Source organism: Dermacentor andersoni, chromosome 2, assembly GCF_023375885.2.
Source record: "Dermacentor andersoni chromosome 2, qqDerAnde1_hic_scaffold, whole genome shotgun sequence".
NCBI classification, from domain to species: domain Eukaryota; kingdom Metazoa; phylum Arthropoda; class Arachnida; order Ixodida; family Ixodidae; genus Dermacentor; species Dermacentor andersoni.
The window spans coordinates 51,106,506-51,125,821 of NC_092815.1; the positions used below are offsets into that span (position 1 = coordinate 51,106,506).

Sequence of the window (19,316 nt, forward strand, 5' to 3'; positions counted from 1 at the left end):
AGCACGCAATAAATTGCCCGGTCGACGGTTAACTTGAAGTGACGCGCACATGCACGGCGGGGACGTCGGAGACTCGAAATCGCAGACGGCGCGGACTAGGCATACTTTTGCGGACAGCTGTACGTCAGGAGGGAAATTAGCACTCAATAAAGAAGACCGCGCAAAATTTGCAACGGGCAGTGTGGTGACAAACTCAGAGCCCTTGACAAATACAACTCCTCTTTTAGAAAGGCTGATACCGCCCCGAGGCCGTCCGCTTTTCCAGACTGCAGCTGCGTATTGCTCTTTGATGACGGTAAAAAGATCATTCACCTGAGTGATTGACCTCGAACGCTGAAACTCAATAAGGCATAAACATGCACGTCGAGCGAGTTCAAATATGACGTTCACTAAAGCGCTATCCATTCAAAAAAGCTGTCAAATTGTCAGCGTGACCAGCATTGTATACGTTAACGTGCGGAGGTACGAACCAAGCGCTATGGATGCTGCACGATGTGGACTATGTCTAAGGTGAAATGAATATAGAATGCGATCACAAACAAACAAAAAACAAACAAAGCATTAGAAGGTGGCACGCTCTCGAGAAACTCTAGGATGGAATAAAAAGATAAGCATAGGTTGCGAAGTCAGGTGAGTAGTGACGCTGTCAAGTCTAGACGCGCACGAATGTTCCGAAAGATACCGCTGCTATTTTGATCCCCGTTGTTTTCTACAATACTGCAATCAAAGCTGTGCCATGCTTTAGATGCACGACATTTATAAGACGAAATGATTGCCCGTAGCGAAACCACTCGGCACGCCTCTCAAGTTTCGAAAGACAAACATAAATGGCGAGAGCGCAGCAGCTGTATCTGGACAGGACTGAGCCAGTGTTTCGCACTGCAGTATAGATTTAATTCTGCTTACAACAATCACTTAAGGCACTCCCGTCGCAGTCCAAGAGCGCGGCGGTCGCTCGACAACACGTTCGCGGTGCCCCCGTGTGTCCTGTTCGTGTCACCGCTCCGCATAGGCCTCTCACCCCTTTCAGCTCGCGGAAAGACAGGCGAGGCGCGCACTCAGACTTGAGTGCTGACAGGTGAAAGTTTTTGCTCCTCAGGCTCTAAATCTCCCTGCCTCACGCAATGAACTCTCTTCCGCTTTCTCGCAGCTCGCTTCAAGGAGCAAATTTAAAACGTGTCACTCCCACAAGGCACGACGGGTCGGAAGAGACGCGCCAAGCTGCGCGGACACTCGGAAGACGACGACATTCGTGCATGGCCCTCGGCATTTAAAACAGCGCACGCGAACGCGCTTGACAGGTGGAATCTTAGGAGCCGTGCTGTGATGTCCTCGTCTCTCGCACAGGGAGCGCCAGCGTGGCGTCCCATGGCTTCGTCATCTCTGCGTCTTGACGCAAGCACTGGAGAATGCGAAAGCACGCGACGGGCTCCGAGAAAGCATCACCACCGGCTGCGACGGGGCTGCCTGGACGAAGTCCCTCGCGCACAAAGTGCAGGGAGCGAGCGAGCGAGCTCGCACGCAGCGACGCGGCTTTCTAGGGGCACGAGAGCCGGATATAAATCACGCCAAGATCGTCATGCAAGTGTAAGACAGGTGCCCCTGGAGAGACTTCGTCGTTTCCCCCGCGAAGCGAAGAGGAACGAAATTGGGAGGGGAAAATGGCCACATACTCCTGCTAGCTGTCCCAAAAGATCTAGAAACGTATATAGGAGGACACAGATGCCATTTATCCGTTGCTATGAAATATTCTCCTATTGAATGTGTCAATGCGACGAGCAACCGCAAGATTAACGATGTAGCTCGCGATATGAGTTTCTGTTACGATGCCCATGTTCCCAACAGTAACCCCCGCGGAAGTTGCGCGCTGGAAATGACGCCCCATGGCTTGACAATTAAGTAGACAGGAGAAGCCGTGGTCACAATGACAAAGAAACAATCGTTGCTATATCAATCTAACTTTCTTTTTATAACAGCTTGATTTCCCGATTGCGCCGCCATGAAGGCTGAAGCTATACGAAACCGTACTGTAGGTTTTCAAAGCACACAATTATCCACTGAATAAGGCCGCAATATTTATGTTGTTCTCCTGCATCTGCAGTTACCGCGCAATGTCGCTTACTACCCGTATGGGTTTCTGCAATGTTTATAGCCGCCCCCCCCCCCCCCCCCCCCCCCCCGCGCACTTTTTCTTTATTTGTTTCAACCGGAACATTGATATTGTAATATGTTCATTGATAACTTTGGGGGACCGCTTGATTATGTTCAGCCTCTCTGTCTCATCTCTGCGGCCGCGGGACAGTTTGGTGTGCACAGAAAAACGATAAAGTCGCGAAGCCCTTGGTATTTCTATATTTTCCTTCCTTGCTCTTTCTCGCGCTTTCTTTTTCCCGTCAAAATTCGGCACACCCGTGCTGTGAATTTCAACAACCTAATGAGCAGCATTCGTCATCCGTCACGTTTGCATACACCGAAAAGTAAACCCACCAAACAAAGAAATATTCCAGTTCGTGATGCACGACTTCGCTACGCTGCATATGCGCCTCATTAATTGATTATACAGGTCCCTCTGCACGGCGTATGACGTAACCTTTCTTCGGATCTCCGGAAACTGTGCGAAAGAAGCGCAGTGAAAACGCAGCAGCGACATGGCATTTCTTTTCTTCGGCTTATACGCCACTTAAGTTTTAGCCTATTTTTTCTCTAACGTGAGACACCAAAAGCTTTCCCATACAGATTTATTACTTGCCGACGCCCTGTGACTTCAAAAAGTTTCATGAAATAAGTTTATCCAGAGCCAAGCATATAACACACCGAAAAAATAACGCGAGGTCATTTTCAGTCAGCCAATGCTCTCTATACAACTATGTCACACACGCACACACGCGCACGCACACACATATGATAGGGCGCCAAGGCCGGCTTATGTGGCACAGTAACCGATGTATCCCGGCTTCCACCACAGAAAACGAGGGAAGTAAAAAAAAAAAGAAAAAAAGTGCGGCGCACCGAACAAAGGCAGTCCAGAACAGCGCGAGAGAGACTGACCACAGCCCTTCGAAAACACACGCACGCACGGACAGTACACGCACATACGCGCTCGCAGGCTCAGCGAGCAACTGCGCGCGCTATCTCGGCCCCGGCCATTGCCGCTCCAGCGGTCCTGGCCGCAGCGAGTTCTTCAATGATGCATTGCCGACTGGCAGACAAGAAACGCGGGACGAAAAAATAAAGGAAGGGGGAACTAGGATAAGAGGGCAAAGGAATAAAAAAAAATTGAGAAAGGGAGAGGCGAGAGATCGAACCACAGCGAGGGAAGCTAATGAGCAAACGAACGAAGGAAAGGCGCCGAAAGGTAGAGGAAGGAATAGACTGGGAAGGAGAATTGGGGAGAAAAAAAGAAGGAGGCGATTCAAGACGAAAATGAGAAAATGTGATGATAGCGCTCGCCGAAGTCGATTTTCGAGTCCCGGTCGACCGTGTCCGGTAATAAAGAATAAAAGAGGGAGGGAGATAGAAAACAGAAAATTAAAACAAACCAAATAACGGTTCCTCGGCTTCTTGTGTGGTCCGAAAAGAAAAAGAAAGGAGGAGGAAAGAAAGTGGCTACCTTCCCTTCTGTTCTCTTCAAGCCTTATCATTCTCGCCTTCCGTTCTTCTGTTCCACGGAGTTCGCGGGGAAGCCTATATACGGTGCGGGGTTTCGAGATAGCTGCTCCCAGTCTTTTGTGTGCAGTCGCCGCAGGGCACTTTATAATGGGGTCACTGTGTTTCCACAACGCGTAGCCGTTGCTTTTCTTATCGTGTCACTTTTATTACTCAATTCAAAAGACGTTCTGTCCATCCTATGCTGCTCAACCAGTCTCCCTTCAAAAAGCAAGCCGATCTATGGAAGCAATTGGCGCTCTGCAAAGACCACACAGGAGCGAGGTCTAGTGAACGTAATTTAACGAAATAACTTAACCTGCTATTATAGTGTAGGTACCGTACGTTTAAACGAGTTCATGGTTCACGGTTCGCTACTCGGGGAGACCGTAAAGTAAACGACCGCCGCGAAAATAGAACTAGTACCACGGTTGAGCTATATGGTATCTTCATTAAAGAAATATTTACTGTCTCCCTAGTATAATCGAAGAACGCACGCACACACAGAGAAGAATTAACCAAATTATAGTGTATTAATATGATTATGAGCAACGCCGTAGTACGTAGGGGACCCCGGATTAATTTCGACCACCTAGGTTTCTTTAACGTGCACTCAATGCACCGTACAAGGGCGTTTCCTGCATTTCGCCCCCATCGAAATGCGGCCACTGCGGCCGAGATTCGATCCCGCGACCTCGTGTTTAGCGGCGCAACGCCATGTGGCCACTACACCACTATACGGTGGGTCTTAAAGAACACATCAGGGGACAACGCGGACTACAATTTAAAGAGATCAGTATACCAGCAGCAGCGAAACTGGTACACATCTCGCCTGGTGAAGACAAAGCATGGGGCAACGGTATAGCTACACAATCTGAGGGAGAGAGTGGTACCAGCTGCACCTATGCAAGAGGCGGGTAGTGGATCCGACGACGCCAGCTTTTCAGCAAACCGGCATGTATGACTGGCACAGCGCCCGAAGTTCCGCTAACAAGCAAAGCTTCCCCCTTTTTTATGCATCATCATCATCAGCCTAGTTACGCCCACTGCAGGGCAAAGGCCTCTCCCATACTTCTCCAACTACCCCGGTCATGTGCTAATTGTGGCCATGTTGTCCCTGCAAACGTCTTAATGTCATCCGCCCACCTAACTTTCTACCGCCCCCTACTACGCTTCCCTTCCCTTGGAATCCAGTCCGTAACCCTTAATGACCATCGGTTATCTTCCCTCCTCATATGTCCGGCCCATGCCCATTTCTTTTTCTTTATTTCAACTAAGATGTCATTTACCCGCGTTTGTTCCCTCACCCAATCTGCTCTTTTCTTATCCCTTAACGTTACACCTACCATTCTTCTTTCCATAGCTCGTTGCGTCGTCCTCAATTTCAGCAGAACCCTTTTCGTAAGCCTGCAGGTTTCTGCCCCGTAGGTGAGTACTGGTAAGACGCAGCTGTTATACACTTTCCTCTTGAGGGATAGTGGCAACCTGCTGTTCATACACGTACATAAAACTCGCTGGCATTAGGTGTCATTGCATGCGCAAATGTTACAATACGCGCACACGCTGGCCACTCGCAGAGATTCACCCTCCACTTTCCAAGCGTCATTTCAGTTTTCTTTTCTCAGTTTGTCCTTTTGTCTTACCTTTATCTCCTCGCCCTCATCGGGCGTTCTCGGAGGAGCGGCAAGGACAGCTCATACATTCTCATTGTCAGGAGAAGAATGGAAAGAATCTTGCAACGGCAAACGGGCCCACCGCCTCTCCAAGGACTCGGACACGCACGCACGCACACACGCACGCACGCACACACGCACACACGCACGCACGCACGCACGCACGCACGCACGCACGCACGCACGCACGCGGATAAAAAAATGAAGTAAGAAAGACACAGGTAAAAAAAGAAAAACGAAGAAACGCAATTTCACTTCATCAACGGTGCAAGCTGCTGCAGTCGTGATGCGTTAATTTCCGGAGGTGCATTTCGGCGCCGAACAATTACTGGCTATCTGGCACCGGCACCTGTTCGATCTGCATCCAACTTGCTTGCGAAAAAAAAAAAAGAGAGTTAATTGAGCGCCCCCAGTCCCCTTGGCCCTTCTCCTGTAGTGAGGAAGGGCGTATACAGCCAAAGCTTGTTTACAAGTGTCGCGAATAATGAACACAATCAATCGCGAACGCAAAAAAGAAAAAAAGAAAGAAAGAAAGAAAGATAACGGTTTGCACAAAGGTAAGAACGAAGCGAAACATGAGTAGCGATGTGTGCTACAGGATATTACTCTGAGCAAGCTGGCCGGGAAATTGTGGCAATTCTAAAACGACCAGACTTGAACAACAAAGGCACGGACAGAATGCGACACGCCGGAGAGGCTATGGCGCACAGACCCGTCATATTGCGTTTGTGCCTTCCTTGTGAAATTTTAGGCAGTCTTCAAATCATCGTCAAGGCGCATAGCGACAATCAGCAAGTGTAACAGCACATATTTGCGACTCTGTTCCCCCCATCCCTAGTACCAAGCTATAGATATCTCGGTAGCGTTTTCCTACGGTGTCCACGAAGGAAATGCGAAAAGAAAGAAAGAAAGAAAGAAAGAAAGAAAGAAAGAAAGAAAGAAAGAAAGAAAGAAAGAAAGAAAGAAAGAAAAGAAAATAGTTTCCTCTGCAAAGGTAAGGGGGGAGCAAACGATAATTGAAATGGTTTTCGTGTCTGCGTGTTTTCGAGAATAGACGATTACTTTTTGTTGTTGGTCTGCTTTGTACTTCATTTGTGCAAGTGCACGACGAACTGATATCAACTATATATTACATCAAATATGTCCAATATCCATATGCACGCCCGATATGAAATGCGCACACGGCACAACATCGAAGCAAAGGGTATTAAATTAGCTCATTCGCGCTGCGAGAAAAACAAGTAACTTGACAAGGCTGACGCAAGAAAGGAAAGAGAAAAAGAAAAGTTGCCGGACGATTAAGTTTTCTACCTTGTACACCGGACAGCTTGATGCTGCGTTATTTTACGTGCACGAAGGCGCCGATCTGTTGAGTCGTTTCTCCGTACACCTTTGAGTACTAAAGCGCTTGCAACATACATAAACCACACAACGAGTCAACAATTCCATGATTACTTTTAATTTTCGTTGCGCGTCGAATTATTCAGCATATACTTATAAGTACACTTACACGGCTACACAAGTTAGTCGATATCATTAAATCAGAAGCAAACGAAAACAGACGAACATAGTCCAAGCTACATACTGTCAAAAATCTGGACTTATTTATTTCCGCGCTTCAGTAGCACTATAGTGCTACTGAAGCGCGGAAGCGGCAGTATACTGCCGTTTCCGCTCGACCTGCCTATAACCAAGCGCATGTATTACTTTGGCGTGGAAGCCAAAATAAACGTCGCTGCCGTGGTGTATCCTAAGTTGGTTGGCTTGTTTGCTTTTCAGCTCTTCTACAGCTCCAAAAAAGAAAAAGAAAGACAAGCCGACTCATTTGCACTATTTATGCTACCTATGGCCAGCGCAGAACTTCACAAGGATGCGAAAACATAGTAAAAGGAGAAACGATACAGAACAACGCAGCTTCCGTGTTTTCGCTCGGACGTTTCTCCAGCACGCATGTTTTCACGCGTCATCAGCCGCTGCGCACCCCGCCAGCATGCACCACGTTCTGAGTTTCGGGTGTTCGCGGCTTTACGGGATGCAAAAACGAGGTCCTGTATAGGCGCCGACAGCTTTCCAACAATTTTGAGGGTTCAACGTCCCATACGTGCACTTAGGAGCACGAGGTTTGGAATGTTTTGCACGCGTCTTGCAGAATCTGAGTCAGCCCGCGAGCCTCAGTAAGTTCCGGTACCGTGTTCTGTCGCCTACCATGATGTGAAGAACACGAATAAAAAATCTGCCTTAACACACGTGACACCGTTTTCTACGTTTTCAAATAAAGGAAATGCGTATTACGGCCCAAAAGATATTTATAACTTTTTTCGTGTAATGTACGGCGGAACTGATTTGTAAGTTTCTGATTAGCTACGCAGAAAAAAATGTTGAAAATCTGCGACATTCTGCTTCGCCGCAAGTGCAGAGCGGTTCGCCGTGTGTTTCTTTCCCGCCCTAGTATACAGCGAGGAAAACTGGAAACTTAGCAGGGTCTGTTTGTAAACAGTGAAATAGTCTATACAGTGGAGGGCTCTGGTTAAGGTCGGATACACGAAGTGTTTTTTTTTTTTGAAGTGCATGCGACTATACATCCGGTTTCTTCAGAAAGCTCCCGCCATGCAGAATCCGGCTTCCATAGCCAGGATTCGATCAAAACTCTATTCTGGGTTAGTAGTCGGCCTCGTTGCTCTAACAGGCACGTCAACGGCGCGGAACAAAGTCGACAACAAGGGCAACCGGAGACACAAAGGAGGCGCCCGCGCGTGCCTGTTTAGTTTTACGTGTGCCGACTCTCGGTCCTCGTCCCCCGCGCCATTGACGAGTGATGCAGAAAAGGGTTCGATGCCGCCACGACCTCGTGCTCGGCTGCGGAACGCCATCAGTCGCCAAGTCACCGTGACGGAAGTTCACAGTTAACTCCCTCTTATCGTGGGTAACAGATACAGTACGCGAGGTATGCGTAAATGTACCCTTGCCGATACGTGTGGTGTAGGAGTGGAGGAGGACGTCGGGATGAAAAACTCGGGAGGTTTATTTACATTATTTACAGTGAGCGTGAATTAACAGTAGTAGAGTGATTACTGGCCGGCAGCAACTCGGACGCTGCGGCCCGTCGCAAGAAGTTCGAGAGAGATGAATCCAGGAATGCTCTACTGCTGCTCCCTGCGTCTTTTGAGCCCTTCGGTGTCTCGAAGGCACGTCACGTTCGGCCAATGGGAGAGCCCGCTCAGGTGACGCCATTTTCAGCCAATCGGCGAGCCCGCTCGGGTGTCGTCATTTTCGGCCAATGGTAGGCGCCCGTGCGATGGAGTCACACCCGGCGAAGAGAGTCGCTCCTTGGTCCCCCTGCGGTCTTGCCTTGCTGACTTGCAATGTGCCGTCACCATAGAGGGTAGGGGGCGACGCCACCAGGTTGTCACGGCGCATTACAGCCGTCTTGCTTCTGGACCCACGTTACCTGGAACAGTGCCAGGCTCTCTCTTCCCTTTCGGGAAGAGCCAAGCAGTGAATAGCTCCACCGGCTGCACACGAAGTGGGGTCCGCCAACTTGTTTGCTCGTGCCGCGCCTAGGGAATGTGGCATCCGTGCTTCTTCGCTCCTCAATTAGCTGTGGTGCGATTCGATGAGGTCTGGGGAACTCGAAGTAGGCTCAGGAAACGGTCCCGTATCTAACAGTGGGCTCGAACAGAGTTACCTGCGACGCCGCTATAGAAACTTCTCGAAACGGCTTGGACTTTTCGGCGCTTGCCGCACTTACTGAACTTTAACCGAAGATGGGATGTCTTCTTTACGACGTCTGCGTTTCTCGCGTTTGCGCTCCCGCTGCCAGGCTTTCGAAGCGGGCCGTGACGAACTACCGGTGAAGCAACGTCAGGAAGGCGCAGGAGTGATTACTAAACGCGCCTTAATAAGTCTCAGATAAGCAGCAATGAATCAAAATTCAGACAAGCTATTTAAGACGGACTGTCTTTCTTTCTTTGCAAACGGACTTCCTTTGCTTTTCTTTCTTTCCCACAGTAAAGTTTAGACAAATCAAGTATACAGACCACGTGAGCGGCACTACAGTATACCGCAAAGGTGCGGTACCGGGCACAAAGTGCTGCGATACCTGCGACAGGTTGGTTTAGTGCAGGTTTATTTGGTAGGAGGAGCCTTCGTTTGCTTTTCTAACGGATTATTAAATCTGCGGTGGAACAAGCGCCCAAACTTTTAAGTAATACGCGCAAGTTCACGACAGCAGCGCTCTTTTGGTAAGCCAACGCTGCATAAAATAGCAAAGCCAATTATTAAAAATATAGATAAAAGGAACGCAGGAAGTTTCTTCTGCGGATAGCCTTGAAACAACACGTGCCTTCTCGCGATAGTGCGTGCTGCGCAAACAAAAGCCGTAATTGCTCGCGACGTTATACAGTGCCGTGACTGAGCATGACTGACAAGGAAGTGGCTTCAACGAGGCAGCTCAGAAGAAAGGGCGAGGTGAAGGTATAAGCAAAACTGGCTATGAGCGTTTGGTGGCGGGTGAGGCATTGGGCTCATACTGTCGTCTTCCGTGTTGTCATGGGCGCGCCATATATAACGGCACGTTTAGTGCATACTGCTGAAACAGGTGAATGGCAGGTTGCTGAGCTAATATACAAAGAAAGAAGTAGGCACGACCATGTTTATTTAAACTTCGTTGTCTCGGCCGGCAACAAAGAAAGAAAGAAAGAAAGAAAGAAAGGAACTGTCACGCGTAAGCAGTAGCAACAGTAGCCGACAAAATAATTCGAGGGATACTCGACGAACAACAGTTACTTTTCTACGCCGACAGAGCGCGTTCGTTAAAACTGTTTCACGTAGGTTGTGACTTGTCTTGCAGAATTAAAGATAGGGAGGACAGTGTTACGATGCTGCTAAATATGGTGCAATTGGAAGACGCAATTAGTAGCATCACCCGAGCAACAACGAGGCTGCCGATAAGTGCACATATCCCCCGTCTACGTTAACTAGACACAAGGCAAGCACATGCAGAGAAGGAAGAACACGCATTAACAACAAGATGGGACGTGTTGGACGACCAGTGCATTTGTTTATACGTACACATCATGTTTCGGCTATAGCTATATGGACGAAGAGGGAAGGCAAGGAGGGCCTGGACAGTAAGGAGTTGGCCGATTAGATTTCATGATCAACAGCGCTCATCTGCATATACTTATGACGTCTCTCGCGCAAGTTTTCCTAGGTGCCCGGGCCTGCAGAACAAGTGCATACTAATGCATCGGGGAGCACCTGCGACGAGTCTTTTAATCACAGCTGCGTCGTCACAACGCATTAAGTCCTTAGGCATGCACAACTATCGCCCAAAAGCATGTCCTCCTGCGGAACAAGCGGAGCTTTTCAGACTGCAGCATCGCAGTGTCAGGGCCGTACTGGCCGTACCGAGACTGATGTCACAAAGCAACCAAAGCCACTGTTAGATGCGGCAGCGCGTAGCGATATCAACAATGACCGCTGCACGTACACTATCTAGTCGACTCGCGTATAGATAAAGGCAGGCTTGGCCACCCAAGGTGTACTTGCCTAGCGAACACATCGCAGGAGCATTCCACGCTGTTTATATTCCGTGCCATTAACTTTCAGTGATAGCAGCCTGTCGCTGCTGCCGCCTGCGGCGGGCAAAGCATCCGGGAGCACAGGAACGGAGGTTAGTATGCATCGTGGTGTCGTCTTTCACTCGCCCGAGCCGGATCATAAAGGTGTTGCACTGATTTAAAAAAAAGACCTACATAATGTTCCCCATATATTACGTAATAAACTTTTTTTCGTTGTTCGGGGGTGCTTCATAAGTGCTTTCGTAGTACTGAGTCGGTATCGACTCAGACAGACAGCCAGAGCCGTGTCTGCATCTAGAGCGACTCCATGCTGCGCCAAACAACGCATCGTAGAAATTATGTGAATGTGCCTTAATCCGTTATAGAACAGATTAAGGCACACACACATCGCTTCTATGCCACTTGCTACAGAGTAGCTGCGCATTATACGCGAGGCCGGTTCTGAGGACTATCTAGTATCGCAGAAAGCACTATCCGAGAAGAATCAAACGCTTTCGACACACCGCGGTTATGAGGGGAGGATTGCACATTCACATTTGCATCCCCCAAGGCCAGAGAACTGACGGGTCACGCGCTCGCGATGCCTGCGTAGCAAGATGTAAGCATGCTTTTTTCATTCGGAATTGAAAAACATGTCGCTGGCTCCGGGCATGGGCGTATAATTTCATCTGTTATGTTGTCCAATATTTATGTAACGCATTTATGTATTATGTAATGCATATACATAATGTTATCTTGTCCAATAGTTTTGCTCTATGTTTAGAGCGCTCCACAATTCCCGGTGATTGGAAGGTAGGGAAGGTGGTTCCTGTCCGTAAGTCAGGTAATGTAGATCTTTCCGATAATTACAGACTCATACTTACAAGCATCCCATGTAAGCTTCTTGAACACGTTATTTATTCTCATTTAATCAAATTCTATAAGAAAAGTCTTTCTTCACTAAATGTTTTCCTTTGAAACGAGCTATTACCTTTTACTAATGATATCTTTATAAATAACGACATCAGCTCTGACATTGATTGAATATTTTTGGTTTTCGCTATAGCTTTCGATGGAGTGGCGTATGACTTACTTCTTAAGTTAGGCAAACTGAACTTAGACATCAAGGTATTCAACGGAATTAAAGATTTGCTTTCTGACCGCACCCAATTTGTGACTGCTAACAACTGTTCGTCTACTCCTTAGCCTGTCTCATACGCTGTCCCACAAGGATCTGTGTTGGGACCTTTACTCTTTCTCATTGACATTAACGACCTCCGTGACTGTATCACGCTTTCGTCAATAAAACTTTTTGCCGACGATTGCGTCCTCTATATAAAAGTAGCCCAACCCTCTGATCAGCATGAACTTCAAGAAGATCTTAACCATTTGTCCTCATGGCGCAATAAATGGATGATGCGGCTCAACATCAATAAGTGTAGAAGCATGCGAATATCTCGACAGGGCCACACTGTTAGCAGCGCATATTTTCTTGACGGCATTCTACTAGATCCTGTGACTTCATACAAGTACCTCGGCATCCACATAATTGAGATCTTTATTGGCGCATACATGTTAAATATGTTACTAACAACGCAAACCGCATGCAGGGTTAATTACGACGCAATATCTCCCGATTACCTTTGTCAGTAAAACTACATCTATATAAATATCTTGTTCGCCCTAAATTCGATTACGCATGCGCTATCTGGGACTCCAAAAACACTACACTTTCATCAATTATCGAATCCGTCCAGAATCGCGCAGCTCGTCTCATTCTATCAAATTACTCTCGGCATGTCAGCGCATCATCAATGAAAGTAACACTTGCCTTACTTGAACTATCTTTGCGCTATAAATGCTTTCGCCTTTTATTATACGTTCTAAAATACGTTCTTTTTTCCGCTACCGTCTACGTGCCATCGCATTCAGACCATAACTACACAGTTGGTGTGCCATTTTGTCGAACTACAGCGAATCTTTCACTCCGAAGACTAGAAAATAATGGAACCACCTTCCCGCTTCCATTGCCGCCATCGCAGACATCGACAGCTTCAAGACTGCCATCCATGAAGCCTTTTGCTAACATGTTTTTCTTTACTTGTTATAACTGTATTTTTCTTTCCAACCTTTGCTGCGCAAACATTCGTTATTTACCACTCCTTCCTGTAATGCCTTCTGGCCTTGGAAGTATGCTAAATAAATAAATAAATAATTATACACACCACGCGGTGTATTCAAGAAATCGAGGATAACAGGTGTACGTATACTTAAGTGCAATCACCAACCAGCGACTTAGAGATAGCATGGCCTCAATGTCTATCTCTTAATTAATGACCAGTGCAGCAGGTCTTTCGAATTGGGATGTGGCAAGAGACATGCGCGCCTGACACTAAACGATTAACTCCGAACGTCGCATCAGGTAGGTATACGAACGAATCGAAAGGTGAATTTCGCTATTATTCCCCGCCGCGTAAACACCGTCGCTCGTTATCGCGCCGATCGCGTTTCGCACTCTTCCATTTTCTTTTAATTTAAACCGAGGAACCTGCCTAAAAGGATTACGCCGCAGCTCGGCCCTTGCCGCGCCTTTCTTCTTTCTGAGCAGCCACTTCAAGGCCAGTGAATGCACGCAGCTCGATAACGGTGACAGGAAAGGCCGTTGCTAAGATCTCGACGGGAGGGTGGACCTCGAGCCCTCCTCGATTAGCGCGGCGCGAGGGTCAGTTGGGCGAGAAGCGCAGCAGCCGGACGTACACAAACAGAGACAGCAAAAAAAAGAAAGAAAAATGGACTGCCCGATAGGCGGCAAAATAAGTTCGTTCAATCTGCGAGCGGTTGTGTATAATGAAACAAGGTCACGCAAAATGCTAACTTCACTAGAAAAAAGCACAGAACAATCTTATCACACGACGAGCACCCAGACGGACAAGCACGCCGTAAAAACATATGGAGAAGAAAGAAAGGAGAGAGGGGGGTGATAAAGGAGGACGTAGTAAAACAGCAGTGAACACCTGGACTCGCGCGCGGTGCAAGATTCCAGGAACGTGGCGTGACCGAAAGTGTCATCCGTGTTTCCCCGAAAGAGCGGTGCAGCGCACCTAGACTGCACCTGCCTTGCGTGGACATCGATTTCGCGAGCACCTGACCGCAAGGATCAATGATTATGTGACCTGGGGGTTTAAACCGCGCTCGGGCGCGCCCCGGCAGAAACAACTCACGGGTTCTTTTCGTAAGTCTTACGCCAAAAGAGGAAACTAACTTGCGCTCCGACATACGATATACGCACGCCATCGGGTAAGGCGTCTCTTTCCAAATAGAATCGCGAGGCAGACTTGAACATGACCCGCCATAACTGGTTGTTCAGATTTACACGTTCTTGTGGGTGTAGACGTGTTCGCGACGTTTAACCCTGAAGCCAAGGAGCGAAATGAAAAAAAAAAAAAAAACCCTAATATACGGCGCTGAAAGGTCTTCAGCGATCAACATTGTGGTACGAGTACACCGCCGACAGATCTCATTGACACAGTGGCCGTTGGACGCACGTCCGCAGTACTCACGAAAAGAAAGAAAGAACAACTTAAAATTAACACCGTATAAACTAAGCGCTGCACTTACCAGGTACCACATTTCCGACCATCGTGGATCGTTGAGGACGGTTTCGCGGAATTCTCGCTTGCTGCGCCGCTTCAGGGTCTGTTGCGAAAGCCACCGAACCTGCAGATAAAAAGTACATAATTTCGTTAAGCCCGACGTCCCAAGACGACTTGAGGTAACAGAGGCGCATGCTGCACACATTTAATCCGTAACCTGCTCTTAGAAGTGGCCAAATTACAGCGACATATAGAAGATCCTATATAATGCTACGTTCTCTGGTTGCCATTAGGCGGCGCACGCGATAACTTTCCCGGATCGGATGTCATAAATATGTCGGAGGCCACCCTATCGAGGAGGAACTAGAAAATAATTATCTCATACTTATACAAGGAGCAACTTTCCAGCACAAGTAACGAACACTTTGTTGCCATTCATGAGTGAGTTGCGCTAGAGAACCTCCGTAAATTCTCGACAAAGAAACTTAGCCAGCCCCTTCAGGTCTCATTAGTGTCACCTAATTATAAGGCAGCAGTAAATAAAGCATTACGTATAGTCAGACGTTGCGCGACCTCTTGGTAAAACAAGTCCGTCGAGTTGGCGATAGCCCACTCCAAGACATCTAGTAGACGGAATCATCACGACCACACTTGTCACTGGTACTTTAAAACGATGCACTCAACGGCGTCCATACACTGTGGCACTTAACCACACGAACACACTGAAGGCGCCAATTTTCACCAGCACTCCGGTGTCCGTTAACCTATTTTTTTAATGGAGAAAGGAGTCAGTCCGGCGGTTGTTCACGTTCGGCCTAGCAAGCTTCTGGGTCATCAGAACAAACTACGCACCGCTAGTCGTATACAAGCTAACTCACCCGCAAACTAAGGTGAGCCTACAAACTGCCGCTAATGCGCATTTCATTTCTCGCGCGCCAAGACTGCAGTGTACGCATGCAGCGCGCGAATCGCACCTGGAGGTCGGGACGAGCAAACGATGTTCGCGCGCCATCCCCCGAGGCCACGTACGCCGCTGTCCACGAGACACGCTACGGGCGAGCCTTTATTACGTGCACTAAGCCTCTGGTGTGTTGCTCGAAGTTATGCGCCCGCAAAGCGTATATATACGACGGCCGCCCCCAAGGCAAGCCAGCTGCGCGCGCATAACAACCACCGCAGGTTGCGCATGCAAGGCACCGCAATGCCGGCGGAACGTCGCGCGCGCACGCAACCTAAGCAAACGCGAAAAAACATGTGCCAGAAAGACAATGAAGTCGAGACGAATGGAAGCGTGCATTCCACCGAGGTCACGATGGGAGGCGAAACAAAGGTCTCTACCGCTGGCCCTGGGAGAGTACATATGCACGGTACTATTACCAAACATGTACGCACACATACGCGCATGTATATATATGTATATATACGCTCGGGCACACTGCCAGGAAGACAATGGGTGTTGCGTGCTATTAAAACGAGCGTGTCGCGTCATCGCCTCGCCACGCTCCTCACGCCAGCTCTCTGTAGCTTGTCCTCGGCAAACCGAGAAACAGGACGCAAAGCGCGGGATGTCTCGTTGTCGGCGACGTCTCATCCGCAGTGTCGTGTGGTGCGAGGCACCAGCGAAAAAAGTTGTCGCAGAAGGAAAGACGAGAGGGTGAAAAAAAAACAAAAGAAAGAAAAGAGAGGTACGAATGAACGGAAACTGTTACAGCGTGTTCGGCTGTCGCCTGGAGATAGAGGGAGAGAGAGAAACAAAAATAGAAATTCAGTTTTCCTTTATGGTGCGAAAAAAGAAAAGAACGAAAAAAGAAAGAATTGCAGGGAAACGTGCAATGAACCTTCCTTCCTTCCTACGTGCTTCGTGACGTACCTGACATGCACTCGTAGTGGCGTCATGCAGAGCTCGGAGCCTTTCTGCAAAATATTTCTTACCCTAACCGTCGAAGTGGTCAGGCCCGACAGTGCTATACAAACGATAGCTCCAACAGCTGCTTCGGGGGCGAGCTTTAAGTGTCACGAAAATGCAAACACTCTTTTTTAGTTTACTTAATCTTGCCCTCCTGTTAATTCAAATAACGCGAAAACCAGCAGCAACAGCGGAAACACACGCGCGGCGTGCCCGAGTATACGACGCACAGGCACGAGATTACACGAATCCGTGTGCGGCGCGTGACACGTAAGCAGCTTGCGCGTAAAAGCGTTATTATTGAACCTAATGGGAAATCCGAAACGGCGGCACGGCAACGCCGGATCGGGGAAAGAATATTTATTGATTCGTCGATCGCAGCGACTATGGTATCCCACTGGGTCTAATGCGATCTCACTGTTTTCTTTTCATCCCATATTCCATTAAGTATTGCCGCGGCCCCGCGTCGGCAAACGCAACGGTAAAGCGAGAAGTAAACGCAATACTCTGGAAATGCTAAACGTATGTCACAGCTTCGCAGCGGAAAGGAATAACAACCGTTTAAGAAGCGCCTATCATCTACTTATGAGCTACTTACCACAGACAACGACCAATTTCGTTACACAGAACAGATTACAACGATGGGGAATCAAGAGTACAGTCATAGAAGCTCAGGCATATCCCCCTCAGGAGAATGGGAAGGACTACATTTTTCGTGCAACCCGCGCATGCACTAGCTCTCAATCTCAAACTTGCGCTTAAGTGGTTGTTGAACTTGAGCGCCAGAGCTCGACGTTCAATAGCTGTTTCACAGTTGACTACGTGCTGTACCTTGCAATACCCCTGAATCCCCACCAAAAGCTGCAGAACAGTTCGCCCCCTTCACTGCCTGCAGTACTCTAGATCTGCATGAGCGCTAGTGAACCGGAAACTTTTGTCTTAAGCGACACTTTCAAAGTGTGAGGTGCACGAACTCTACGTTGATTTAATGCGACGAACTTGCCTCGCAGGTCAGTATGTTCTAGACGAAAAAAGGCTCGCCACGAGATGCTGATTGTGTGGAAAAGAGGAACAGTCGGTACAAGTCAAGATGCCAACCATCTCGGTCTACAAGAAAGAAATGACTAAAGAAGGCAAACTATTTTTCTATATGAAACAAAAAGCCATACAGTGAAACAAGAAATTACTTCCTGCACGTTGTATGTGCGAGAGTACTCAGTAACAAAACATCTCTCGAACTCTCTTGGAAGCATTAACACAACTTGGTAACGAAAAATAATAATGCGATGCCATGAATTTCGCCTTAAAATAGTCGAATAAACATTCAACCGAAAAAAAAAAAAAGATCAAACAAAGGCAGCGTCCAATATGTTCTCACAGCTTTCGTGATACCATATGCGCACACCTGCCAATAATAAGCGAACACTTAGCACCACTCGAATGTCAGGTAAACATCCCCTTTTTAAAACCTTAAAGCTAAAAGAACAATCCGTTCAGAATACACTATACGAATGGAGCAATAGTCAAACGACGACGTCGAACGCTGCGCCGTACGTGTTACGAAGAAACAGCTACACGAAGGAAAAAACGTGCAGGAATAAAAACCAAAACGAAAGGCGACTTGTTGCTCAGGGTAGAACGACGGAGGCACCAACACAACTATACAAGGACTGCAAAGCACAAGTCCGGAGAAGACAACAGGGCAGCGACGTGAAGATAAAAAGAAAGGGGTAACCGATTCAGCAAGAAGTTATCCGGGGAGAGGTCTCGACCGACCGTCCTTAAACGCAGGTCTAGCGAACCTGTGAACAGGCCTCTTCACAAACCATTGTTGTGCTGTCAAGAAAAAGCTACAGGGAAACTTTGGTCGGCGATGACGAGACAGATGGCGTCAAAAAAGAAAGAAAGAAAAAGGAGAAGAAAAGAAGAAAGAGCTTCGCAAAAGGACGCCGATAGGACGACGGCGTTCTCGTCAACACGCAATGAGAGAGAAACAAAAGAAAATGCTCGACGGGGTGTTAGCACTCGACTGCCGCCCGCGCGTTCATCTACATGCACCCGCACGGTGTGCAATGACGCGGACGAAAAAAATAATAAATAAAAAAGAGGAAATGTTGGAAGCCTCTGCGTTCCACTCCATCGACGCGCCTTTATACACTTCTCTCAACTTTCGGTTTCCGCGATAACCGTGATTTATTCGAGCCAGCGCGAATCGCTTTCCGCCTCGGCAGCGCGGCTTGCGCGCATGCAGCGGGCGAACGATGACGGCCCCGAGTGACACGCTTCCGCTCGGGGCACCGGTGTCATGCGGGAAAGCGGCGGCGGAGACCGCTTGAAAACAAAACTGCGCTAGTTGGCTAAGGGGGAAAAAAAAAGTGCGTGAGTAAGGCGCAGTTGCGCGCATGACGTCGATGCCTTGTTTACGTTGCAGTTAACAAGTGTTGGCATTTCACCGAGGCTGTTTCACCGAGACCTGGCCCAGCAGAATAGTTGATGAGGCAGTGTTCACGAAGCACTGCAGCGGCTAGGTGCGATAGCAACTTCAAAAACAACTCCGTAAACAATTTCAGCTGTGACTTATTGGCTCAACGGTGCCTTTATTTAATCGCGAACTATGACATTACGACGAAATTACTAGCTTAAATTTGAGGCCGGGGAATTTAGCAGTATAACTTTAAACACACACGTTAAGCTCGAGTTACGGACAACTAGCAAAGTAATGTCAGTGTATCCGGCAAGCACAAACGGCGGGAACATTTCGCGAATGGATAGCTACATATTGTCCCACCTGAAAAGGCCCGATTACTCAACCCTTCACTGAAGGGCTTCGCAACCTGGGGCAAACTACAAGTAATTGCAATTCGGCCGCGGTATCACTTAAGCTACGCTTCACCGCGACTTCAGGGTTTAATTACACTCACTCAACTCCAAGCCTAAG

The 19,316-nt window shown here is 48.2% G+C and overlaps 1 protein-coding gene across 3 annotated transcripts in view; it reads right to left on the minus strand.

Moving 5' to 3' along the window:
• The window catches only part of LOC126542313 (proprotein convertase subtilisin/kexin type 4-like), a 210,132-nt gene that overhangs the window by 68,123 nt on the left and 122,693 nt on the right, over positions 1–19,316 (minus strand). For all 3 annotated transcript variants that reach the window (XM_055077166.2, XM_050189332.3, XM_050189331.3), the window contains exon 3: positions 14,498–14,596. In XM_055077166.2, the coding sequence (XP_054933141.1) occupies positions 14,498–14,596 (99 nt within the window). The remainder of the gene's footprint in view (positions 1–14,497; positions 14,597–19,316) is intronic.